At 47.0% G+C, this 27646-nt stretch overlaps 1 protein-coding gene across 1 annotated transcript in view; it reads left to right on the plus strand.

Annotated features, from left to right (window-relative positions):
- The window catches only part of LOC119386466 (dual oxidase), a 348909-nt gene that overhangs the window by 302606 nt on the left and 18657 nt on the right, over nucleotides 1-27646 (plus strand). Inside the window, exons 27-29 of the mRNA XM_037653749.2 lie at nucleotides 10644-10873; nucleotides 21912-22076; nucleotides 27137-27292. Coding sequence (XP_037509677.1) covers nucleotides 10644-10873; nucleotides 21912-22076; nucleotides 27137-27292 — 551 coding nt within the window. The remainder of the gene's footprint in view (nucleotides 1-10643; nucleotides 10874-21911; nucleotides 22077-27136; nucleotides 27293-27646) is intronic.

A 27646-nucleotide genomic window follows, 5' to 3' on the forward strand; every position in this document is an offset into this window, starting at 1 on the left:
CAGACGGCAATGTACTTCATTTTTACCGATTACGATCTATGTGGAACCTAGTAGGCGCCGTCAAAATCTATGACGTCACGGCGTTTGGTGCGGGAATTTCAAGGTGGCGTCGCGACCCGCATTTTTCTTTTCGCGCGTTCTCATGCTTATCAAGCGTCTTTGCGCAGCAAGCATGAAGTTTTTGGCATTGTGAAAGAATAACTTACAAATGCGAGCAAAATCGCTTTCTCGGAATGACCGATGACTTATCTGCAAACTATATAGTTCAGAGCAGAATTTTTTCGGCCACCGTGTACTTGCCGGCGATCATATTTCTCTGCTTGTCGCTTAGAGCGTGCTTATAGTCCTTGCAAAAAAACAGTACCCCTTTAGCGTGCCTTTTCTTACTTCAGCCTCTATATTTAAGACGTTGTAGTGCCTTATGTCACTGACTTTCTTTTTCGTGATAAGCTTGGTTAGCTCTGAAAATTGTATTTGATATATTGAGCTGGTTTCATGTGTTGCCGTTTCCTTCTAAGTCTTTCGTATTTTGCTAGTGTAATGCTTACTCCTTGAATTGGCGCTTTACCTCCAACTTCGACTGCTGCTTGAGAGATCAGCCTAGTTACTGCCCCTTAATCACCTCTATGTCATATTTTCTTCTTGTAATGGTGACCGAAATCCATGAAGGAGCGCTTTAAGAAGCACGCTCTAAAGCTTCATTGGAGTGAAAGACACCCCTTTGAGAACCTACTCTAAAGTATTAAGTACTGTGGTCAACAAACACTGGTAAGGTTAAAGCACTCATTTATAAACCTCAAATATAAGGCAAAATAATCGTTTCCATTGGTATCTGAGTTTCTGGTGTTGAACTTGAGAAAAAATTGGCGAAGCTTGCACTAAGCCACGCAAGGCTTGAAACAGCGAAACTGGACGATTCTGAAGACTTATCTGGCTGCATCTAGGTCGTTGCTAGGCTTTAGCTAGGTGATGCTAGGTTGTTTCTACGTTGATTCTCAGCGCAGAGCAGTTCGAGGTAAACCACAGACAGCCGCAGACGCGACACGGACGTACAAACTGCACGTACAGAAGCTCGCGCTGAAACCAAGCGTTCGCACCTCTCATAGATCTACGGGCACGTCGTCGTTTGCGTAGGCCTTCCATCGCTTCGGGTTCTTCTCGCAGGCGCCGTTGCCTTTCCCGTTCCCTAGTATTCTCTCCTCGTACGTTCTCGGGGTCTTCGGCTTGCCGCCATTGCTCCGCAGCCATTTATTGGGCTATCTGTTGCCTTCTTCATTTTTAGTGGACCAGTGGTGAGTAGTAAGATTTACTTAATTTATCTGGCACATACCCGTTTATCATGATAATGTGTTGAGTGGTGAGATTCACCCAATTTCTGTGGCACATACCCTCTTATGATGGCGATGATTTTTTGGTTAGCCGGAGAAGGAACGACTTGCTAACCAGCTTCGCTCTTAAAAGGAAAAAGGAATGTGACGCAATCCTACAAGGCAGGCGTCACAGTTATTGCTGAAAGTCGGGCTCGTTGGTTTATACTTGAATATATTTTGCCAGCGAGAATAAGAGTGTGTGGTATTTAGAGTGCACAGACAAGAATTTGTCGTTACGTTTTAGCGCCCTACTGTTACGGTTATATGCACAGAGTTTTTCACCAAAGTGTCATTTTCTTCTATTGTGATAAGGAAGCATTTCGTTTTCTGCAACATGGCTATAGGTTACATCATTTTCATGCCATGTTTATATTTAGTTTTTTCTTGCATTTCCTTTATCTTGTCATTAGTTCCTCGTTGTAGTGACCCTCCTGCATGGGCCAGCATATTGGCGTGCAGTAAGAGTAAAAAAATGCAGTCGCTTAGCTCGGCTATGCCAGGATATACGTAGCGATAGCAAAGGTTCAGCTGATTATTCTGAGCTTTCCAGATTTTCTAGGATTAGCTTGATTGTCATGCTTACTGCGGCTCCCATGACACACATTCGGCCACATCGTTCAGATCCGGTAGACCTAGCGGCATGGCCGGGTAACGATACCCATAGGTAACGCTAAAGAGCGGAACGTTCTGCTTAACGAGAAAGTTCTTGCACGTTGTACAAACCCGCGCCACGGTTTCACCCCACTCAGGCGCCGCCACTAAACTCAACGTTTGACGCATGGTGCTACTCAGCGGCGTCAAGTCTTTCATGTGCCACGTATCCAAACGGATTGTTTACGAGATCCTTCTCGAAGGACCGAGTCGCACTGGCGCTTTCGCTAAGTTTCACAGTATAGGCAGTCGATTGGCGAGCCTTGACGTCATCGACGGCGTCTTGTTCTTGCTGCTGCAGAGGTGGTCGGGCACGTCGCTCAGCATCCTGGCGACGCCGCTTTGCTAGGCGTTCCTCCCTTTCCTCCAGTGTCTCCGCAGCACGTTTAGTCTTCCTCTGTTCACTCTTCGTACGCTGAACCGCTAATTGCTAGGCAGCTACTTTGGGATCCGATGATATAAACTTCTCGGCACTTCTGCGCCGTTGAGCAGCATTTGCGCTCTCCTTCTCCATGGCGTTACCCACCTGCAAACGCCAGTCAGAGGCGCTATCAAGCCGCACCAGCGCATTGTCAGACGGCGACTGCACAGCGAAGGCGAATAGCTGCGCGCGCCATGGCTACGACGTCACCCCTCTTGAATGCGCAGAGCAGCAGCGGCGAGTCGCGCGCGCTGGCGCCAGTCTGTCTGCCCGCCTACGACGCCAGTACTCCCGCTCTCCGCCACCAGCAGTGGCGAGCCACGCGCGGCGGTGGTGGAGAGCGCGTGAGACGCCGGTTCCGCACTCATCCTCGCGCATGCGCAGCACGGCTCATGATGACCCACGCGAAACCGGCTCCGTCTAGGCAAGTGTAGCTAACGCTACAAAAAAATAAAATAAAAAGTCACAATTTCGTTGCAAGGGTGGAGCAATGAATGCGATAGCAACAATCTGGAATATCACACGAAGAACGGCAAGCGATCGAAACTTGCAGCGCGCTGCTCAAGCGCAGAGGACGCACGAAAACAACACACACACACAACGAGTTCGAAATAACAACTGCCAAAGCTGTCATTTCTTTGCGTTTCAGCAGCGCGCGGCGAGTGCACAACCAACTAGCCTCCACTTTGACTCTTTTAGCTAGCAGCTCACTCCTTCCACATACGCGGCCCCTACAGAGAGCGAAGTGACCTTCGTGCGCTCTCTAACTTCAACGCAAACTTTGCGCTGAAAGAACAAGACGTACAAACCGCCTCCTCACGAGATGAGCGCGCGAGCACACAGGCGACCACGCCCTGTAGGGCAAAGGACAGGTGGTACAGGTAGGAGGCGGGCGCGCATCCCAACTCTGGCGAAAAACGAGCGGGGCGACGACGTTTAAAGGGCGCTCTTCACGCCATCTCGAAGCGATTAGGAACGCGCTACGCAGAGTACCTCCGAGCGCAGTGTACCGACAGCGGTAAATGGTGTATATAAATAGCTCGCCGTTAGCTTGGTGGAGGACGTATGCTGCGTGTCAGAGCCGTTTAACGCGGCGCCCTTTGTAGCGAGGTGCCTTATGTTCGAATCCCCGGTCACGCGCTTCGGATTTTATTTCAAGTGAATTAATATTCATTTTTGTTTGTGGGTTTTCTCTCTCTCCCTTCACACACACACACAAACACACACACACATATATATATATATATATTAAAATATATATATATATATATATATATATATATATATATATATATATATATATATATATATATATATATATATATATATATATAACAGCGACAACACGGCAAAAACCTGCCGAGAGTGCCCATATATGGGGTCTTTAGGAACACCACCATTACCAGCTTCACAGGTCATCCAATACAAGCTTGAAAAAGCGAGACTGCGTGATATTGTCTCTTCATGTGATTTCCCTGGAAAATACACCCCACAATGGCATCCTCACATAACAGTGTATACATAGTAGAGATGTGCGCCGCCGCGCATCCGCCTGTTTTTGCTCACGCCGCTGGCGCCGCCGCCGAAGTCCCGAGAGATATCACGCCACCGCCGCCCAATAATTGCTGCGCGGAGTCGTTAGTCTTTTCTTTTAAACCGAACGGGCAATCGGGACATAAAATACATCACTGCACCGGGGAAGCTCTTCTTGATGTACCTATGTAAGGGACTGCGCATTTCAGCCGCCGCTGATTGACCGGAGCTCGGCAAACAGCGCGCTCTCTGTTTCCGGTTTTCTTCTGAAACGTCATTTTCATGTCACGAAGCTTTCACAACTCTCGACAAAAATGAGAGGGACGGAATATGCTTCAACCACGGAGAAAAAAACAAACAAACAGCAGATAGCAGAGGTAGTTGTTAGGTATTGATGTTAAAAAGGCAGGACGTGCCAATGCGAACACAAGAGAAAAGTCAAGAAAATGAACAGTTATTTCTCACGTAGACCGCCACGTGCACCCGATTGATAGGTATCGCCTCTTGCCTGGGAATGCGCAGATAAGTATTTGCGTCTACCTCCTTTTCCGCCGCTGTATAATTTCTCAGTTGTTAGCAGCGCTTGCGGTGCCTTGACTACTCTCTTGGGTTGTGTTTGTCGCCCTGTCTTTTTAAAGGGCCCCAAAACAGCCTCTGAAAATACAAAAAAAAATGCGGGCACTTTGCTCTAAGTCGCGCAAAGCTTGGCACAGCGAAGCACGGGCCCGTCGCCGCTCGTACTCTCCGTCGACCGACACGTCTAGCTTTGCGATCCGTGGCTTCCTCTTCGAGAGTAAGAACACTCCCCGAAATTTTTTCATGCTTTAACTTTTCGGGTGGCAATAAAATACTTTCACTCATTCACAGCGACCACTAGTTGCCAAAGTTAGCCGTCATACACGCACACACCCCCGAATAAAATTCCTGGGTACGGCCCTGTGCACTTTCTTCGGACGCCCCATGAGTCTGGAAACGATCGCGCGCAGCCAGGCTATGCACTATAGAGCGGTGGTTGCAGGCGATGTCTCCGTCCGTGGGCGTGGCTTAGATACCGCGCATGCGTGGCTTCGCCAAGTGGTGCAGTATCTGGTAGCTAGACGACGCGATGCTTATTTCTAATATATTTCTATGTTTTTTTCTCTGTCCTCTCTCACTCTTTCGTTGATGCTATCTCTCTCTCTCTTTATTTTCGTTCTGCTGTTCTTTCTCTCCATTTCTCTCTTTCTCATTCTTTCTGTGCTACGCTTTACTTTCTCCCCTCCACCTTTCCCTCCTCCTCACCGTCACATATCTCCTCCACATGCTCACTTCCTTTTCCAACCGCCTTGCTACTCTTACCGTATAAGGTTATGCTATGCTCTCCTAGCGTGCCTGAATAGCCGAGTGGTAGGACGCTCCAGGGCCGTCGGATCGAGGGTGGGCGGATTCGAATCCGGCCTCGTGAGTAATTTTTCCTTTTCTCTTTCTTTATAACTTTCTTTCCGTCTCTCTGTTTGTTTCTTTCTTTATTTCTCTCTCTCCAACTCGTTCTCTCCTCCATTAGGGTTATTACAGGCCCCGCCGTGTTGGGTCTGCTCAAGTTCTGTGGAACATACCCGTTCATGATGATGATGGTTTTTGGGCACGGTCACAATCTTTACGCCAAGCTAGAACTGCTTCGCTGTTAAAAAAAAACGAGCGCTTTATTCTCTCTTGGCGTTTCTTGTCTTTGTGGCGCACTTATATAGTGACACCAGAACGGTGATTCACCTGACATCATTCGGGCACATGCTCTCGATAGGTTCACATACCAGATATATCAGTTGTGAATTGTCTCCCACCCTACGTTGCCATGCAGTCGCCGACCCGTTCTTCCTCGTCTCGCATGACCATCGTGCGCGATCAACTGCTATCAGTCCATTCTGTGCGTTTCCGACTGCGCAAGCGGATATACAGTAGAACCCCGCTGATACGTTTTTGAAGGGACCGTAGGAAATAAACGTAAGAGACGGGAAACGTAAGAGCCGAAAAACAGGAAAAACGGCAAAATATTTAGTGGTACAGAATTTTATTTCAATTTTTACGAGCAGCACGAAAATTGGCGCGCTCAGCCGCGATCTAGTCGATGGATAGAAACGCGGAGCTTAGGACGGCCTCATCCACAGAAATGTAATCAACGTATGTGATTTTTTAAACACCAACAGCTGTAGGCATGAAAGAACTAAGCACACGCAAGCGCGATCGGCGCGGCGAGTCCGACCGCGAACCGCACGCACGACCACGCGAGCTCCAACCAGCTCGAACTCCTCCCGTTCTCCGACAAATAACGATGATGATGAGTCTACGCCAACGCGATGGCAGAAGTGAATGCCAATCTCGAAGGCCTTGCTTTCGCAAGCAATTACGTCATACACGCCATGTTTGTGCAATACAAATCTCAGAGGCTATGCTTTTGTCAATAGTAAATGCCAATCTCGAAGGCCTTGCTTTCACGAGCAGTTACGTCATAGACGCCATCTTTGCAATTTGAATCTCGAAGGCCATGCTTTTGTTTGCATCAATTGAAAGATTCTGTTGCTTGCGCCTCTCATGCGGCTAATATTACGGTCAAACGAGGCCAAGCTGCGTGAAAATGCACCATTGCCGCTCTCTTTGGTAGTCACTCGGTCGGCTCCGAGCGCACTTCGCGACGTATCATACGGGAACGGTCCGACAGTTACGACGAAACAGCGGGGTTCCCAATACATTGTATCCTATGGGAGCTATGCCGGGACCGGCGGAAAACGACGTAACAGCCGGGAAAACGCAGCAGTGAGGAACGTAACAGCGGGGTTCTACTGTAACAGGGTGTAGTGGACAAGCGCGAAATCTTCATAGGCTTCATGCATAGGCTTCATGCCTAGTGGTAACATTGTACGCGTGTTTTATAAAGAAATAAGTGGCGATGAGCTATCGCCTGTAAGAAGGGTAGTGAAGGCGAGAACGAAACTAATGAAAAAGGTGCCGGATCATTTGGTTCTCCCAACGGACGAACATTTTACAGCGAAGGCAATGCTCCTCTCCAGAAAAAAAAAAGCGGGCCCGCATCCACGGTTTTTTTATATATTTTTATTGCGATAGCAATTATATAGACACTTTAGGCAAGTTTTAACCGTCGCCGTCATGTCCCGTATAGAGCCCAAGTTCGTAACATCGCTCCGCGCATCGTATGTTCTACCCGCGAGTAAAAGCTGCCGAGCGCTGGCGAGGAATGCGGCTGCCGCAGAGATGAAACAAGCTGGCCATCTCTTTCGCACGGAGGGCGCATGCTATTACATCAGCCCGTGTGCGAGACCTGCCGTCGATTGCTCCTCAACGAGAAACAAAACGCCCCGCCCGTCTTTCGTTGGACGAAGGAGTATGAGCGGACGCCGGGGGAGGGGGGCTGCGTGGCTCGAGTGGCAACTGTGAACATTCACCATTGGCCGCGGTCGGGAGCTCTGGCGTGCGCGCTATCTCGGCAGTTATCAGCAAACGGCTCGATTACCTTTCTACGCGCTGTGATCTCACCACTTCGTGCTGTAACCACCGATACAATAAACTTAACGAAAACCACCGATACAATAAACTTAGCGAAAACCGCCTCTCCTGGGAGCGGCCGTATTCCAATACTCCAGCGTTTTGTAGCGTTACGATATATCTGATTAAAAAGTTTGCTACTAGCCATAGTTCGTACAACATTACGACATATTTCTATCGCATTTACAGCTTCGCTTTTTCGTTGAGACATTTTTTTTTCGAACTTCAAGGGACAAATTTTTCTCCCCACGAACTCTCAAAGCTACTCCCCTCCCCCCTAGCGCCGCGCCGCCGCCGATCCGATGAACCCCGCGCCGTTTACGCGCCGCCGCCGGAGGTGGAAACACCGGCGCACATGTGTAATACATAGAGGCGTGAACGAGCCATGAACGAGAGTACACACAAATATAAGCACGCACAGAATGATTCTACGCCACACACACTCTAACCTTATTGGATATGCATAGCCCCGCTTTGGTGTCGCACACGTTTTACAGGTGAGTTAACCATAAACTCCGACTTACGTTTGAGACGGGACAACGGAATGAAGCACACACACGCAGCGCTGACTTACAACTCAACTTATTATCTTTGGACAAGCAATAAATAGGAACACATATGGGGCGTCACAGAAATAGCCAAGCGGAATGCCCCTTCTACCAGCTCCGTCACCAGCACACTCGCACTCAGCACCCGAGGAAACAGATTTCTTTCCGTGAAAGGGCATCAGAGGGGCAACTGACGCTTTCTTGATCTCTTTTGTGGATTTAGAAGGCTTCCCGAAGTTCGCGTCTCGTCCTGTCCGGATACCGGCATATCACTCTGCACTGATCGAATGAAGCTTGGCAGGCGTACGCGTGTACACGTGGGCGATCATTGAGACATCGACTCGTCTGTGCTACGTGCGAGAGTCCACAAGACAACGGGTCTCGTGAGCTACCTCGCCCCTCACACAGGGAGCTCTACTAAGCCTGACATGCTAAAAAGTAACGACAATATTTACTGCCTGTCATATATTTGTAAAGGAGAAAATGTTAGCAAAAGGTAATAAACGTGTCAAGGGGCTAGTAAATGCAGCAGTTACTACATAATTATGCTGCCTTTTTTTAAAGAGTGTGCTTGCGCTTTCTCTTCAGATAAATTTCTTGGCTTGATCACGCCTCGTTGTAACGTAGGATTCTGCTGAAACGTGTGTTGTTTGCAAACTATTGAAGTTTCAAAAGAGTGTTAAAAAAAGCCATTTTATTTCAAGAATATTCTCTGATTGGAGTCAAGAACGATAGCTACCTAAATGCGCAAAAAAATTGCATTATTGCAGTTCCAAACAACTTATCGTCAAATGGGACCAAATCTTCCTGGCTGCCGCGAAACTACTGTTGTGTTAGAAATTGGATGCTTGTGTCGTGGTGTCTTTTCTTCGTGGGGCGTCTTTAGTGTTTGTGCTGCAATTTCAACCTCATGAATATGTAAGAACTAGAACCAAATGACGTTTTATTGAAATTGGATGCAGTTGCTCAATATGACAGCTGATGGCAGCGTGCCTCAAGAACACAAGGACGAGTCAGAATAGACGAAAAACGTGGGCACTGAACTGCAACTGTTGTTTATTCAACGGTCGCTGCCAGAATTATTGTGTCCCATACGGTCGCAAAGAAGCTGTAAAATATGCGCCGCCATGTTGCATGGTCTGGCAGGCTTTATTTCATGATGCGCCGATTAGTGAGCTTGAGACTATCATACGTATCGGTGGCCACTAGAGCGTGCGGGCGCTGAGATTACATCACATGCCACTTCCATTGGGGCGAGCTCCACTTGCGCCTGAAAATGACGTTCAGTTTGTGCGTGCGTGCCATTCAGTGCGCGTGTGTGTGTTTGTTGTGGTGAAAGCAAGCGAGTATGGCAGAATGCAAAAATCGGCAGAAGTGAACGGCATTCTGGGCAGGGCGGACCTTGTAGACGACCTCTTGCGGTGAAGGAAACCGTTTAAGTAAAACAGGCCATTATTGCATTGACGATTCAATTTCGGGAATATCAAGCAAGACGCTACTAATTAAAGCATAAAGGCCTCAAACACAGTCTTCCCTGTCAGTGGTCCTTTAAAGGAGTCCTGACACAAAAATTTTCGGCCCGCGTTTTTTTTTTTCTGCAACGTGTTGCTGGGGGCCTGTTAGTCATAACAAGGCACATCGTTTGCTGCAGCGCGTGACAGATAATTAATTACAAGCTCCTCATTACCGACACAGCCTCAGTTTAGGTTTGACGGAGTTCCAAAAACGACAACCCGCCGGGTGCAACTATCACTACCTAGCGAGGGAAACGCTCGGTCACGTGAGCACACAGAACAGTGACGCATTTCCGCGCAGTCTGTCGTCGTCGGGCTCATCGTCGTCTCATGGCGACGATTTTCTTGCGGCTGGAATGGAAGCAATTTTCGACGTGGCGAATTACTTCCGGTTTGACCCGCTGGCGTGCAGCGATTCGTCGGGAAGCGGCAGAGATACAGGCGACGACGACCACGATGAACCTCGCGTCGGCAATGTACAATGGTAAGACCCGACACATTCGTGCCCAGGCAGCACAGGGAAATCAAGAAGTCCTTGGGAGCAGGAAACGGGAAAGCGGTAGTGTCGCCAAACACAAAACTTTCAACGCGTGCGCCGCGGCCACACACTCACGAGCAGCCGCCGAGCAGACACCAACAGCGCAGCGGCGAGCGGGCGAGCGCGTCAAAGCAGAAATGGCGGCTACGACGCCGTCATAACTTGCACCGGCTGCAACGGTTACGTAGGGCAAGTAGGGGGGTCACCTCGGGTCACCTCCGAGGGTGTCAATGCACCAGGTGCGGCCTATAATGCTGGATCGCGCTCGCGAAATTCAAAATTCATATAAAATACCTTCCAAGCTTTATTCGCTGTCGATATTTTGCGGATGGTACACGCACGTACACGGGAATCGATCCAGCAGGCTATCTCGGCCGCGAAATTTGTCAGTACCCCTTCAAGTGAAGCATCACCAGTCGCTGTAGTATGCACAGCGTTTTAAAATGCGTGCGATGCAGTGCGTATCGATGGTGCTTGTCGTCGCTGTCGCGCTACGAAAGCTCATGGCTGCGTTGCTCTTTCTTTTCACAGACGTCACGCGTGTTAAGTTCACGCGGCCGCCGAACTTCAAATACCTCTCTGGACAATGGGTGCGTCTCAGCTGCACGGGCTTCCGTGCCACCGAGTACCATTCTCTGACTCTTACGTCGGCCCCACACGAGAACTACCTCTCCGTGCACGTCAAAGCGCAGGGACCTTGGACGTGGAAGCTGCGGAACTACTTTGACCCCAGCAATCTGCATGAGAGCATGCTGCCCAAGGTGAGTGTCGAAGCTTGAAATAGCTCTTTTCGAAGCTGCGTTCTCATGTTTATGCGTTTAGTTTACGAAAGTGCAAAGTTCGACTACTTAACCTTTCGAAGATTCTAGAGCGCAACAAGGAAGAGGACGCTTTAATCAGTCGGCCGAACAAATCATGTAGTTGCGTAAATGATGAGAATCCCCAATCGGTAGCATTTAAAAAGTTCACTCTCGTTTTTCGATATATTCGTTGATGAATGCACCACGATGTTAATGGTGACGGGGGTAGTCCCTGCATGGTGTTTCTCTCAGAGCACGCTTGCGCAGCAAAAGTTTGCAGCTGAAGATGTCGACGCAGCTGTATTATTGCGATAGCAATTATATGATACTGCGCGGCTGCGAGCCTCCGCAGCTGCCATAGCCATGGAGGGTCGCAGCATCTCAACGCTCAACGAGGGCACCTGCTGAAAGACGCGGGACGCTGGCAAGAAAATGTTGGCCCGGCGGCACGAGCGCCTTCAAAGAATGGCTACACCCGAAGTAGGGGCGCGCGTATCGAGGTACACTATAGCTTTATAGTAGGTCGTTGGCCCCAACGCTGTTAGATTTTCTTTCAGTTTGAAAACTGCCCTTGAGACACGCACTAAAAAATCACGCCATATCCACGAAGTGAATGACGATTGAGGAGCTGGCTCGGAGATAATCGGTAAACCGTGAATGCTCCGTACAATTCTTCTACTGTCGTATAAAGACGTCACACGTTGTTATAGTAGTGATTGTGATTAGTTTGTTCTCGAACCACAAGCGGTCGCAGATCTTGCAGCTGTGGCCGAACTTGTGGTCGAGGAAATCGTCTTGCAGCGCGCGTCGGCACCACCAACTTCACATAGCGACCGCTTTCGACGCTTGGCCGCTGCATCCCGCGCCCGTACCTCTTCGAGGTTTCCTTGCCGCCGCTTCCACGCTGCTTCGGCTTCGCCGGCTTGTATCTCGGGGTCCGCAGGACGCTGTCTCTGTGCGGCCTCGCGAGCTTTCACCGCAGGCTCTTGGCGGCGAGCCCGCCTGCTGCTGCCTTTCGAGCCCTCCGCTCCGCCGCCTTGTCTTCGTTCCTGTTAGTACTTTCGAAGGGCGAGGCAATGAATGCTCTCACATTCATTGCCTCGCTCTTGCGGCGAAACTGTCTTTTTCTCTGAACATATGGCCGCGCGCCCTTATTTCTTTACTTTCATTTGATGGTGTATCACAAAAAAAAAAAAAAAACTGTTAGCGCCGTTCCGCGCAGTTTCGCGCAGCCAACCTCCAGGCCGCACCACAATGTATGGGAAGCTCCGCGATTGTTTCAGATTGTTATGTTAAAATTATGCAAAGGACGCCTGTAGTCAAGTTTATTAGTGAGATTAAGCGAGCACTAGCGATAACGCTAGAAGGTTCGGTCCCTGTTGCACAAAGACGACGCGTTTCGCCGACGATCAGGTTACTCGACGGCCGACAACTATTCTCGCTTCTATCATCGTATATTAAACGAGTATTGCTTGTAGTTTAAGTTTACCGTTTATGTTTTCATATGTACCAGCTTGTGTTTGGCATGTTTCGTCATAACTGCGGACAATATAAAGATGCCGTGAATATAGAGAGTCCATGAGTACAGCATTCAGGCAATACTTTGAACTGTATTTCATATGCCCGTTAAACAAGGTAAGTTTGTAAGTCCGAATTCTTGCGATTTCTTTGCTAAAAGTGCTGCTTGGGCGAGTTGGTTCATGCAGCTCTGTGTGTGTGTGTGTCCTTCTTAAATGTTCCGTATTTTTTGCGCTGGTAATAAAAAACGATAATAATAATGATTTCCCTGCGTTTTTAAAAAAAGAAGCACAAGGGTGTGTCACATCACTTATGCAAAGGCTTTTATAAAAAAATTGTATAAAATTTTCAGTAGCCTTTTGGCTATGGCAACCGACATTTACTTGCATCATGCACGAGAGGAAATCTTATGCTGATTGATTACATTTCCGTTTATTTTATAATGATGGAAAAAGGGAGGTGTAGAGTTTGTTTTAGGGAACACGAATACCAAACCGCGCGTTAGACCCATGATGTGGAGGCCACAGCAGGAAAGAAAAATTACAACTTCAGAATTACTGAATGGTATCACATTATATAAGCAAGCGCGATTCACACACTTCCCGTAGGCGCAGACTCTAAAATTAACGACGAAAAATAACGATGTGTTACAAAATATAATGTGTTAACGGTGCTAAGACGGAAAAATAAGGGGCACAAAAATAAAGGATTAGTAAACTACATGCTCCAATTTGAAAGGAAAGAAAAAAAGAACATAACAGAATGAAAACAGTGAAATAGAACCAATGTTGAAACTCTCTGCAGCCGGTACATTACTCAGACGATGAACAACATTCAGTCAGGGCTAAGTAATACACGTACTTTCGTTTCCAGCGTGCATGTACGCATCAAAGCGGCTGAATATTAGCTTCATTGCACGGCCTGTCTCTCACTGGCAGCCACATGAGCGCGCCGTGCTGGTACGCGCGTTGCAATTAGCGGAGCCGCCTTTAATAAGATGTCATAGTCTTTCTCCAACACGTCTTGTCAACAAATGGCATTTGTCTGCTTTATGGTGACGTGAGAGATCGTGCTAACGTCGTGTTCAGTTGCTCTTTCTACCCTCCATGGGTGGAACGCCTGTCTCACGTTCCTAAAAGGAGCAGTACTGCGGTCCCTGGAATATACTATTCTAGGGACCGTAGCTGTACGAGGAACGTTGGCGTGCCCAGAAGCACGAGTGTGCAGGGTTGCCAGGTTGGGCTATTTAGCGCCAGTTCTGTGATATTGCAGCCGCTGACGTTCGAGAATGTGGTGTCGAGCAAGGCGGCGAATGCGTGCTTCCGACTCTCAAAACTTATTTTGGCACTCGCATTCATGCAGGAAAGAAAGTAGGAGGGAGCACGCCTAGCGTCCACAAGCCAACCTCCTTTGCAGCCGCTTGCTCCTCGCGTTCATGTCACATAAAGTTTGGTACTTTTTTGCTAGTTTTTTCTAATTTTTGGCTATTTTTTGTGTTTTCGACCTCGCAACCCTGCGAGTGTGCGCGTCGCCACCGAGTATATTTTTCCGGGGGGAGGAGGGATTCAAATATACTTCATGTATGTTCGTATGTGCGTTTGTATGTGTGTATGTATACGGTAAGTACACATGCAGAATTCAAAATTTCCAAGGGGAGGGGGTAGCAACCCCTCCCCCCCCGCCCCCCTTGGCGTCGACCCAATTGCACCGACGAGGATCGGGCAAGTAAAGCCCAACGCACGCGCGACGCCTCGGTGTCGGAATGCTTCCCAAGTTTTGCTGGTGATCGGTCTTCATAAACAGTTAAAGGGCTTTATTTTTCTGTAAAACAGATGTCAACATACTTTTTCGGGTTCAAATTCATCTTCCACGTGGAACACCAATTATTAACACATTCTAGATGTAATTATAGCATGGTAGGATTTTCTTCGCTCCTAATTCTCCGATAGACAACACAATTGTCAGCAAACGATCTATAAATGAAGCAATAACCACAGTACCCCTTCAGTCACAACTTACAGTGAAGTGTACTCACAGCGTTCTCTGGCAGCACTGGCATCACGACCAGTGGAATGAAATGTGCTGTCGGGTGTCACAAATTCTCAAGTTGCACAAAGAAGTGATCTCCTCGTTTGTCGGCCGAAGATTTCAGGTTGGTGATCATGCTCCAGCGGAGGTGGATGACCCTGCACTGCTCCGGACGCACGAGTATCACCATCTGTGACGACCGCCTGCGAAACTCACATTGTTCTATGACTGCCCAGAGCAACGCGACAGAATCACGTTCGCGGTCGTCCCGCCAATGAAGATGATGATGACGCGCCTGGGATTATTGGCACCTAACCACTCAGGGGGATCGGCCAAGAGTCGGGCGAATCATATAGTCTGACATTCTTCAGTGCTAATACAGGTTACAGAGTCAATTAGAATGGAGTTATTTTTAATGAATATCAGTTTTAGCTTAGACCATGTTTCACCAATGACAGGTTGATTTGGATGCCTTTCTTCCTCCTCGTCGTCAGAAAAACCAATATCCGATGTGCTCCCATTGGCAGTTCTGGGCAACAGTCTTTCTGCCGAGCCATCATCAAGCCTTCTTCGGTGTTTGGCATGATTTGTAAAGTCTGAAACACGAAAACACCAAAAGTTTTATCAGTAAAAGACTGAACTACGAGAAATGCTATTTTTCGGCTTGTGCATAGCGGCACGTTGTACGCAATTGTGTACGTGCTCAATCTCTCCTAATTTTCTAGCGCAGTATCGTAGCTCTAATAGATTGGACGGTTTCTACATGTTTCTTATGTCTTTATGAACATAAAAAAACCGCGCACTTGCGTCTCAGAAGTAGTCACATTGCAGAAAAATAAGCGTCAATTAAGCTCTTACGAGCGCTGTCGCAGAATGTGGCGGCGTTCATCTTGGAAGTGGCTATTTATGGCTCTATGTCTAGATAACAATGACAGATGGTGCTGGTAGTCGTGTTCTAGCTGGGCCCTGTGGCAGTGAACACAGGGCCCAGCTTCCGGGAAGTAGTTTTCAGGTTGGGAGGGGACAAAGCAGCAGCCGCGACTCACGCTAGTCACCTATTCAGCAGCCAGGTGCAGGTTTCAGAAGGAATGTCTGAGCAGGTCATTATCGCCGGTGACTCAAATGTAGTCTGATGCGCAGAGGCAATCACGGAGAGGGTGAAAGGCGATAAGAGATTGCATTTTGCGCGAAAAAGACGAACACGAAGGGAAGAACCACGAGACGAGTGCAGCAGATATGGAGATAGTGGATTGCATGAGTGCGGATACTAAGGAATTTGGTAATGAGGCCGAAATCATCCTTATAGGGGACATGAATGTCCACATACATGACCTTGAACGGATATTCAGACACCAATGGGAAGTTATTAATAGATCTCTGCGAGCAACATAGTGTGGAGATAGTTAACACGGGTCCTAAATGTGACGGCCAGATCCCGTGACAAGCCGGAAACAAGCAATCAAGTATTAATTATTGTCTCATGACTGAAGGAATTTACCACAAACTGAGAGAAATGAGAATAGACGAGGAAGGGATTAAAAGCTTGGGCAGTGATCATAAACGAATAACATTAAAATGGAATATGAAACTGGAAATAAGAGCATGGAAGCAAAGTCTGGCAGCTCGTATTTAAATGACAAACAAATAATAAATATAGCCGCACGAGTCGAGAAAGAAGTAGACAAAATACCAAGCAAGGACTGCCAGTATAGTGAGCTGTTACATCTAAGGATGAAAGAGATAGGGAAAGAGAAGGAAACTATTTGCTGGTAAGGAAAGAGGAAGCCAAAAAAGATGGTGGAACAAGGAAATCCGGGAAGCGATCGAGAAGTGACGCGAAGCATCACGGGAGCACAGAAGGGCAAGAAAATGAGAAGCGGCCGCAGGACGAAGTCAACAAAGTATGGGAAATACATTCAGAGAAAAAATCCGTTGTACAGAAATTGGTCGAGAAAAAAACTAAGGTGAAAGTGAACGCTGGGTGACAGAGATTCACGAAAAAAGGAGGCCGCGCCTAGGATATTTTGGAGCCACATAAAGGCGCTAGGTAGGAAGTCTATCACAATGCAACAACATATTGTAGCTGAAGGAAGAAATCAAGGAATTGGAAGGGTACGAGGCGCTAGGTTACATCCCAAAGGTAACAGCCGATTCATTTCAAAAGAGCGTTCAGGGAATTTCCCCGGTGAGTAAAAATGTGGCGGAGAGAGAAACCGAGGAACAGCTAGTACTTGAGAATTTCAACTGGAAAAAACGCCGAAGGAAAAAATTCCAAAGCGCACTGCCGCGGGTTTAGATGGGGTTCCCGTTAGCCTTAATAACGAACTAGGACATAACACTAAAGAAGCATTGTTGACAGCCATCTAAAACTGCTTAAAGGACAGGCAAATACCGGACAGTTGGCGAAAAAGTAGAATGAACTTAATGTAAAGGCAAGGGAGAAAAGGATAACATTCGATCGTATAGACCACTAACCATTACATCGGTACTATACAGGTTGGCAATACAAGCAGTAAAAATGAAAATAGAAACGTGGGCAGAACATAACGATATTTTGGAAGAACTTCAGAATGGATTTCGAGTCGACAGGCGATTAGACGGTAACCTATTTGTTCTCACTCAGTGTATAGAAATATCTAAAATAAAATTAGGCCCTTGTACGTGGCTTTTCTAGACATCACTGGGGCATACGACATCGTTAATCAGGAAATGTCGTGGGATATATTGAAAGGAATGGGCATAGCCGACGACTGTGTACAGCTTTTCAGGGAGGTATACCGAGAAATTACAGTTTGCATAGTGTGAGAAGGAATATGTAGCAAAGAGAACGTTGAGATTAGCAAGGGGCTGAGACAGGGATGTCCTTTGTCCCCACTGTTATTCATGCTGTACATGGTGAGTATGGAAAAAGCGCTAGAAGGCAGGAACATTGCTTTTAATCTGTCATAAACAGGGCGGCGTGATGATTGACCAGAAGTTTCTAGGTTTATTTTACGCGGACGGTATCGTCTTATTTGCGGACAGTCGAGATGATATACAGCGGCTGGCGGATATATGGAGAAGGGAAGGTGAAGCTCTTGGATTAGGATTTAGTGCAACGAAGTGTGGATTGATGGTATTCAATTAACCCTCTGATCAGACGATGTCAATACAAGGCCAAGAAATACCGAGGGTAAGCGAATACAAGTACCTGAGGGTATGGGTAAATGAGAGTGATAGATACATGAAGCTACAGGAAAAAGCCTGGGCACCAAAAGCAAAGAGGAATGCTGCAATAATGAAGCACGGATACAATGCAGCGGCCCGTCTGTATCAACCAGAGGTTATTTTATTTTATTTTTTATCTATTTACACATACTGCAGCGCTAAGTGCGCTATGCCAGGAGTGGGTGTACAAAGATACGCGGAATTTTAACAAACAAGAATGAAAATTATGTAAACAAGCAAAATAATACAGATGTGTGATTATACAAGGTCAAAAGTGCACAAACATGTGATGAACATGAATGAAAATAGAATAAAGAAACAATGCTACTCAAGAGCTCACACCAACAGCAAATAGATGAGGGCATATTACAGACGCATGACATGGATGTCGGCTACAAAATTGGGCGATGGGCGTGACGAATTCCAGTCTTCCATCGAACGGGGGAAAAACCGAACCTGAACATGTTAGTTCGAGCATAGTAAGGCGTTAAGTTTAACTTGTGATAGCTTCTTGTTGTTGACTGAGGTGCAATGTTCATGAAGTCCTTGTCATTTGATAGATTAACTGAAAACGTCACGATGCTATACAAGGAACATAAGAGATCGCTAACCGGAGGCTCACCTAATCTATCTTTACATTGTCGAGATTGTAAGTGTACGCCTGAATTCGATGAATGCGTAGTGTTGCACCGGCATATAAATGAAGAAACGCGCCTGATGATTGAAGCATGGCATATCGAGAATAGTGGTAGCGCATGCGTGAGCCAACCGTCGATTAACTTGCATAAAGATGAAATGAAATGCTTTAACAATTATATTCCACGTAGATCCCCACGCGTGCCGGATTGATAGATTCGCCTATTGCATGGGCATGCGCAGATAAGGTTTTGTGCCTTCTTTGTTTTCCGCCGTTGTGCATCTATTCAGTTGTTAGTCGGCGTTTGTGGTGTCCTGACTTCTTTCTTGTGTCCGTGTTTGCACGGCCTGTCTTTTGAGAATGAAGGTCATTAAAAAAACCGGCAAGTAATCGAAGAGCTCCTGAGAGATGCTAGAATAATCACCCTTTTCAAAGACAGAAACTGTCCTCCTTACGGGTGACTTTCGTCGGTTGATTTCTGATTTAGTGTTTGCAATGACAGGGTGATGATCGGTTATTCCTGGCATGATTAGAAGCTGCCTGATAAGGGCTAGATGATCTGCAGAACAAAAGGTCATAAATAATAATATTCCGAAATGCCACTTTTTTCGAATTATTCTACTCCGGAGGTGTTTATAATGTATTTCATTTCTTTGTTCCAGGTCAGGTAAGTTAGTCACCTGCAAGCAAAGTGGTTTTCGAGATGCCTCGGAAACATTGTCATACGAAGATAGTAACGGTTTTAAATCTTAATTCGGTGGTCGGCAGAATGATCCGACAGCGTACGAGGAGTTGTTGGGCAGAGTGATTGACCACCAAATTGATTTAACATTGTCAGTATCGCGATCCAGCTTAAATGACTTAAGAGAATAATGAATTAACAAAACCCACCCACCCCCGATGCGGAGTCTGTCCTTCCAATCAGCAAGAAATTCTTTTGGGAATGCTTCGGTATCCGCGATAGACAGATTCAGCCACGATTCGGTGCCAAATACGATGTCAGCCTTAGTGTACACTATCAGACCAGCGAATTCATCGACGTTGTTATACTTCTACAATTCACTACAAGAGCAACTAGGCTATGGCAGGCTTGTTTCTTATAATTACCATGGCAAAATTGTTTCCTGGCAGGGACTACATCTGCTTTCTTTGCCCCACAAAAACGCCCCTGAGTTAGTGAGTTTGTCGAGGTTTAGCTTTAACTTGCCATTACTGTCCGCCTTTTTACAATTTGCGTGCTCCCACAGAAGCTTACGCATTTTGCTGTACTCGAGTAAATAATCCTTGTCCACACTGTAGGGCGACCTCTTAATTTATTAGCATATTAGCATTTGACAGGATGTCCTGTTTTCCTTAGATTTACTATAAGATACCTTTTGAATTTATCCTGGTAACGACCCACACTGCGTACCCTTTGTATCGGCTTCAATTCGACCTTAGGTTAGCTTCGCAACTACTTGTAACAAAGTTTTCTTATTCAATCCACGTTTCAGAGTGATTCTCGCCGTCTATACCATAGAAAACAATGTTTCGCCTGCGACTTCTATTATCTATATCGACGTTTTTGGTTCGCAAGTCGGACACTTGTTTTTCAGGCAATCTTATTGCATTTGGTTATTCCAATAATAATTGGTTCACCGTTTGAACTCGTTCCTCAGTTACACCAAGCCTACTGTTGAATTCCACCAGCATGGCCTTATGTTTAGCTAAGCTTGTGTCGATAGTGTCACGTTTGCTCATTAGTGTTGTCTGGCCAGTTTTTGTTTAAAACCTTCCATTGCTGCATCATTGAAAGGTCCAGGATTAAGCTTGACATCTCCCTTGACATCTCCCGCAAGGAGGCGGAAATTTATACAAGAGAATTACGCGCACATTCGTCTGCGGTATTGCGATGTAGCACTTATCATGGGAGCATATGACACCTTTGATGTTGGTGCACAGAGGAGTCCGACAACAATCCTATGCTGCAGACCGTCAGCAACGAAGACAAGTTAAAGATCGCTGTCTACGTGCAGTGCGCCGAACGAGTGAGAGAACTCGCCCGTTTACGCATCAAGAATCAGCAGACGACCGACAGCCACTGTTACAACCTAGCCGGTCGCTATCCAAGGCGGAAGCCAACTATTCCATAACAGAAAAGGAGTGCCTTGCCATTATCTGGGCTACATGGAAGTTTCGCTCCTACTTCTGCTGCAGGCCCTTCAAATTTGGTAGCGACCACCACGCGTTGTGTTGGCTAGCCAACTTGAAGGACCCTTCAGGTCGCCTGGCTCGGTGGAGTCTGATACTTCAAGAATTCGACACTGCCGTCGTTTACAAGTCCGGAAGAAAGCACTCTGACGCCGACTGCCTGTCTCGTGCCCCCGTCGACCCACCGCCGCAGGACGACCAGGATGATGACTGTTCTTGGGAACCATAAGTGCCGACGACTTCGCTGAGCGACAGCGAGCCGACTCTGGACTCAGGAGCCTTGTGGAATACCTCGAGGGAAGGACCACCGTTGTTCTGAAGGTATTCAAGCGAGGACTGGCGTCGTATTTCTGGAGAAGCGGCATTCTCCTAAAGAACTTCTCGTCACTTCGAACCAACCACCTTCGATTGGTTCCTTCAGCATTACGACCAGAAGGCCTCCAGGCCGTACACGACGACCCTACGGCTGGACACCTCGCTGTTTCTCGCACGCTTGCAAGAATACAGGAAGATTACTGCTGGCCGTGCCTTGCCCCTGACGTCGCTCGCTACGGAAGGACATGCCGAGACTGCCAGCGAAGCAAGACACCACCGACAAGACCAGCAGGCTTTCTTCAGCCGATCGAACCACCACACCGACAGTTCCAGCATATCGGGATAGACCTAGTGTGTCCGTTCCCAACGTCGGACACCGGAAATAAATGGATCATCGTAGCTGCGGACAGACGGTAACATGGAAATTATGACATGCATGCATGTACATGCATGTATGGTATAATTTACATGACACTGTCCTAGTACCCTTCTGGCCGTTTTAACTGGATATTTGCGCACTTTGTATGGCATCATGTGAGTGCGTGACGAACGTAAACGACAGGTCATGCATTGTATATACCAGAATGTACGTTGCAGTGGCATGGCATATACCATATCGTAGATGCATGCACGTATGACAAACCTGCGATAGTGAGTTACATGTGATGACATGAATTTGCCTCAAACACACAAAGGCGATGTCTGTAGCTCCTTGCTGGCAGCTTCGTATTACATCGATTCCGATAGTGCGTGGGTTCTGCCGGACTTTTTTTCTTTGTTTCTTTTTTCAAGGAAGTCAGTCGTCCCCGAAAACTTTTATTCCTACTGGAAGCGATTGCGATTGGAAATACCGCTGAACACACGCCCAGTGGCTCACCTTTGTGCTTCACCTCTGTCATGTTTCCACACTTGTCTCATGTCTGACAGTAGCCCTGAACTGTATGACTGTTGTAGCGTGTGTAAATTTTAGATTGCTTACGCGTAGTTGCTGAAGTTTCATTTACGGATTCATTAGGTAAACATGCATGGCAAGAACATTACCGATAACAGAAAATAACGTGCTCTGCAAAACTCATTTCTCTATCCTGTTCGCATGTCACGCAGGTACGGCTCGAGGGGCCCTTCGGTGGTGGCAACCAAGACTGGTACAAGTTTGAGGTCGCCGTAATGGTGGGCGGCGGTATTGGCGTCACTCCGTATGCCTCCATACTGAATGACCTTGTCTTCGGCACCTCCACAAACCGTTACTCGGGGGTCGCCTGCAAGAAGGTGCGTAGCTACATCTTACGCGTAGTCCTGCCGAGCCCCCTGGCTCTAACCTGTCTTGTTCACGCCTACTGTAACACTCGCCGGCCCAACGACCTCCTTGATCCGTACTAGTTTGATTGCAATTTTGTTTAATGCAGACCGCATGACTGTCGAGAGAGGTGTTTTTCTTTGTTTAGTCACCCAACTATTTATCTATTAAAAATGCCGGAGAGTCTCCAGCATTAGAAGGAGTATTATATGACGGTATTACAGAATATATGTATTCAAAAGTGCAAGCACTACACAAAGCAGGAGAAGATATCGAGAATAAAAGCGGAATGCTATAGCATATATCTAAGCCAGAAACGAGCGCGCTGCATACAACTGACAATGCAGATGCAAACACGCCCCCCCCCCCCCACTATATATAATATATATATATATATATATATATATATATATATATATATATATATATATATATATATATATATATATATATATATATGGTGTGCGTGCGTGTGTGTACTTGTTTGCCTTTTGTTTCAGACGGCTTGCACCTTGGAAAATGTAGTGATATCGATGAGGATACAACCTCCTTTCTCAGTAGATAGTTTTGGTGATAAAAAACCGACACTGGGCAAGAAGTAAATGAGGTAAACTCAAAGCTTGACGTTTCCAACCCCATGCGGGTCTAATGATCACAATAAAAATTGCCGCCAGTTTCACACTGTGAAAACTGTACATGCAGCGCAGCAGAGTTTATGATTCCCCTGCCTCTGTTGACGCTTTGCTTGTGTTTGTCTGAGTCGAAGCTGCGGGTTTGTCTGTCTGTTGGCGCTTGGCTTGAGTCTGAGTCTTCCGAAGCTGAGGGTTACCTTGCATTCGCTAAAGTTTCGCCTCCGCTTCCCGCTTAGATCTGCGTCGAAAAGTGCATTCACATGGACCTTGAAGTGGGCAAAAGCGGCAAAACTCACCAGAAACCGCTCGCTTCACCGCCTAAGCTGCCGGAAAACCATGCGGCGAGTCCAACGCGTAAAAATCGATCGGACACCGATATTTGCGCCAAGCAATAGCCTAACGCCTCTCCGCTTCACGGGAAGTCATACCTTTGTTGCACTAGCATATAAACGTGGTGTATACATCTGGTCGGTAATTAAAAACGGTGGCCCAGGATTCGGCGAGTGACTGAGTTAGCGAGGATGACTTTATTCATGATATCCTGAGGAGGCCGACCCGGGGTCGTTCCGGCCCCCAAGTCAGCCTGGTCGCTCCACCCAGGACGGTGCTGGCAGCCGAAGGCTTGTAGGGATGTCCCGGGCCCTCTCGATCGCCTGTAGTTGCTGCTTGTAGTCGTTGCTCGTGAGGACTTCCTGCCAAGTCTCTTGGGTGCAGAGTTGTGTTGCGTTGTCAGAGCATGTATTCGAAGTTACAATAAGGATGCTCGCAAAGCTAGCATGTGAAAGGTGTGTGGAAGGAGGATGGTGTTACGTACGTTCGCGTTTGCAGTCTTCTGAGTATTAGTGCTTGTGCTTTGTTAGGTTTTGGATGCGGTGTGTCCGCTTATGTAGCTTCTGCTTGCTTATCTCCTGAAAGAGCAGCTTGAAAGGGTGAAAACTTTTTTCCGTGCTTTGCGGGCATAACTTCAAATCGTTACGAAACAAAAAGCTCAGAAAACGGAACAACCGGAATGCTTTCTCTTCATTTGTCAACAGTTAACTGAGCGGCAAAGCAAATGTCAACGTTTTTGACGCACGCGTACTTTGTTTACCGGCCGCTCTGGCGTTTTCGCTCGCTTTCTGCTTCTCAAATGTGAATGCGCCTTAACTCGCGGCGCTGGCTCGGGCACACGGATAACGCAAATCGCGAAGTGCTATACAAAGAGGGACGGCTTGCACCATGGAGGAAGGAATACTAAGGAGAGACCCTATCGTATTTCAATGCATTGCGAAGAGTGTGGCGGAAGTGACGTCAGATTTATGGGGCAAACAAACCGGTATGGGGCAAACAAAACAGCAGACGCCCCGCGGCGTGCTCTCTACGGTGGTTAGCTTCTGCGCAGATTTGTAGTCCCGGCGTAAACTTAGCGCGTATTGTGCGGTTCGCACGCAGTAAAATGTTGCAAGCAGACGTTTACCAGGCTGTTCGTGCGCGGCAGGCCCGAGCGCTGCGTGCTGAAATTCTTCGTGGAGCGTTTTTGTGCAACAGTACAGAAAGTACAGGTACGTGCCGTAATCAAAAACATTCAGCCCCTCCATCACCGTATGCGAACTCGCCTAGCAGTGACTTATGCGTTCTGCTGGGCGTTAGATGTTTCTTTTCCTTTCTCGTAGCCCGATTTCCTGATCTGTTGCCGGATTAGCGGTTCTTTGTTCGTGTATATGGAGTGAGCGTAGTAGCTATTCGGCGCAACGCCAACCTATAGTTGATGTAACTTCACGTCGAAAAGAGGGCACCGCTGTATTGTATACGCGATCGTGCACGTCAAGTTTGTAATTCCAGCAGGCACACAACAACAAGCACGCAGCGAGCGAACACTGCACAATACATACATCACGCAGTCCGATAACAACAACATAAGTTTATTGCCCTTTCGTTGAACGACACAGCCTCTAAAAACGTACGATGCCTTCGGCACATGTTACGTACGGCGCGTCAGACGCCAAAAACAAAGGTTTACGTGTGTTCTGAGTTGACACAACGAGTAAGAAGCAACGGAGCGCACATCCCAGAGCTTCGTGCAAATACCATGCATTAGTGATCAGCAATGAAGCGAACTTGTACGTACACCTGGAAAGTGACACCCGGTACTTTCCGCAGTGCACGCGATTTGCACCGGGTATCCACGTAACAAACAATTTCAACTAACCCCCATTAAATTGAATAATACTGAAATAGAAATACGATCGATCGTCTTTCAAATCGCTTGGCGTATATTTCTCTGAAACTATGTCGTGGGATTGCCAAGTGAGTCACTTAGTAAATTATCTAGAGCAATAGGTACTATGCGTCGCCATTGTAACTATCTTCCTACATCCATTAATATGATGTTATATAATTCAATGTTTCTTTCCCTAGTTCAATACGGAATTCTAGTCGGGGGGACGACTTCAGCTGAGAACATTCACAAGCTGATGGTATTACAAAAAAGAGCAATACGCCTTGTCTCCAGGGTGCCATATCTTTGGCATACTGCTCCTTTGTTTACAAAGCTTAGAACTATAAAAATTGAATCTTTGTACACATATAGGCTTTGCCGCATGGATAGAATGGAAAAAACTAAGAATGATAACGCTTTAACAAAATTGGCATCCTTACAGCAACATAATTCTTTTTATAAATTTCGTCATTTAGAACCTTGGATCGTTAACAAAAACAGAACTAAATACGGTGACCAAATGCTACACTTTTGTTTACCTACTGTTCTAAATCAATTATACAAAGAGAATGGTCTCAGTCGTTAATGGACTCTGTCGTTGAAAAGGCAACGCGACGTATTTATGTGATTGCTTGTGCTGCCATGGGTCCATTTGTTTGTCTTTTTTTATATGTCTTTAACACTTCGCCTAATTTCTTCCCCTTGTTTTCTTATGTTTCCACAATAACCTTGTTTATTTATTCCGACCGTGGATGTTTACTGTTTTTCTGTTTTAGTTAGTCCATTCATTATATATATCGTGTGTTTGACCGCTGTGAAGCCGTGCAGTGTATGAGGTGGCCAGGTTCCCCTCAGCTTTTTTGCAGCTTTTTTGCCTGGTCACCCTCGCAACCTTGTTGTGAATGAAAACAATTCAACACGCAACCATACGCAACAGCTGGGCATTGCGTAGCTTTCCTAAAGAACACACACAAGGAGCAGCATGCGTGAATCGACTGCGCCGCGGCGCCTCTTGCACGGCGAAAAAAAAAGAAAAAAGGCTCAAATCGCGCATGCGCTTGCAAACGACACGGCGGAAATCGCGAAATGTTTCGAGGCTCCTTCGCTAGGAGGCGATACGGGTGTTTGCGATGTGGACGCTTCACGAATGTGACATCAGGGCCTCTCTTTTTTTAGGGGCGAAGCTCCTTATAGCGGCACCCGTTCGTCCCGTCGTAGTGTGTAACCAGTCTTAAAAACGGAGGGGGCGTGCACACATGAAGGCTCCCTAAAGACAATGCGCAGCGACAGTACGTGATATGTATCGCCCTCCCCTCTCCTACGCTTCCCCCTCTTTCTCCTCTCCTACTGCAGTCAGCGTGTTCAAGATGAAACTGTTTATTTGGCCGAACTTGTGGCCGGGAAATGAAAACTCGAACTACAGCAATACACGCTGTACACTGATAGCGGCGAACAGGGCGTCGGCCGTCGATAAAATGACAAGCGGTGAAGCGCGTCGGCATTTATACATGTGCCGTCGAATATGCCAGCGTTATCGCTGGTTGTCACGCAAACTCTAAAATAAGCTCGAGTGTTCGCGTCTTGCGCGCAATTTTAACAAAACGATCTACAATAATCGCGAAGCTTCTCGAACAGTGAGGCGCGGTTTGCGCTGAGCGTTGCTGACAGCCTTTGTGGGCGAAAGCCGAATACAGCAAAAGTGATAATAAGAAACGCACGTGGCAATATGCACATCATCGCGCCGTAGCATGCACTTCGTTGCGACAAAACTCCCATCTCTGCTCTAACGTGAGTTCCGACATTACGGTGGACTGGGAGCTCCCCTTTACAGACCAGTGTCGTCGACATGCCTGGTAAACCCGCGATATGTGCACAACTATCTAATTTACACAACCACATCGGTGCACCTCGTATCGCTTGGCTCACAGTAAAAAATACGGCAGGCGCTGCTATTCGCTGACTGCTTTGTATGAAATCGATTCGCACGATACGGAGGATCTGGCGAATTTTTCTTTCTTCTAGTGGATAGGAGAAGCGATACTGAGTCATCAGGGGTTATGAAGGGACTGCTCATCAAGCGGCGTGACTGCGTATAAAATGTGCGCAGATTTTTGCCATATGCTGGCGAACTCTCTTTATGGCTTCATGGATGTCGTTTTGCGTTTTATGTGCGTCATGTTTATTTTTTTTTCTATTTTTTTAGGTGTACTTCATGTGGATATGTCCGTCGCATCGTCACTTCGAGTGGTTCATCGACGTTCTCCGAGATGTAGAAAGGAAGGATGTGACAAATGTTCTGGAAATTCATATTTTTATCACGCAATTTTTCCATAAGTTCGACCTGAGAACCACAATGTTGGTAAGTGCACTAGCATAGTTATTTAAGGCTTTAAGCTCTCGTGTACATAGTGCCGCCGCTCAGACAATACCTCAGCATGGCGCATGTGGACGGTTGAAGCCGCGTTAATAGTGACTGCATAGTTTTTCTTTTCAGCCACAACTGGGGCTTTACAATTCTTCCCTTTAGTTATTAGACCTAATATCTTAATTATTTGCGCGTTTCTACTGCGCCAGCTGTGTAGTGCATTTTTATAACACGCGTTTACTTCGGTACTTAATTATTTTATTCCACACAATCACAAACTGGTGCCACTAGTGCAGCCGGTCACATAGGCATTTTTAGTATTATTAAAGAAAAGTACCTGTGCGGATA

Source organism: Rhipicephalus sanguineus, chromosome 3 (genome assembly GCF_013339695.2).
Source record: "Rhipicephalus sanguineus isolate Rsan-2018 chromosome 3, BIME_Rsan_1.4, whole genome shotgun sequence".
Lineage (NCBI taxonomy): Eukaryota > Metazoa > Arthropoda > Arachnida > Ixodida > Ixodidae > Rhipicephalus > Rhipicephalus sanguineus.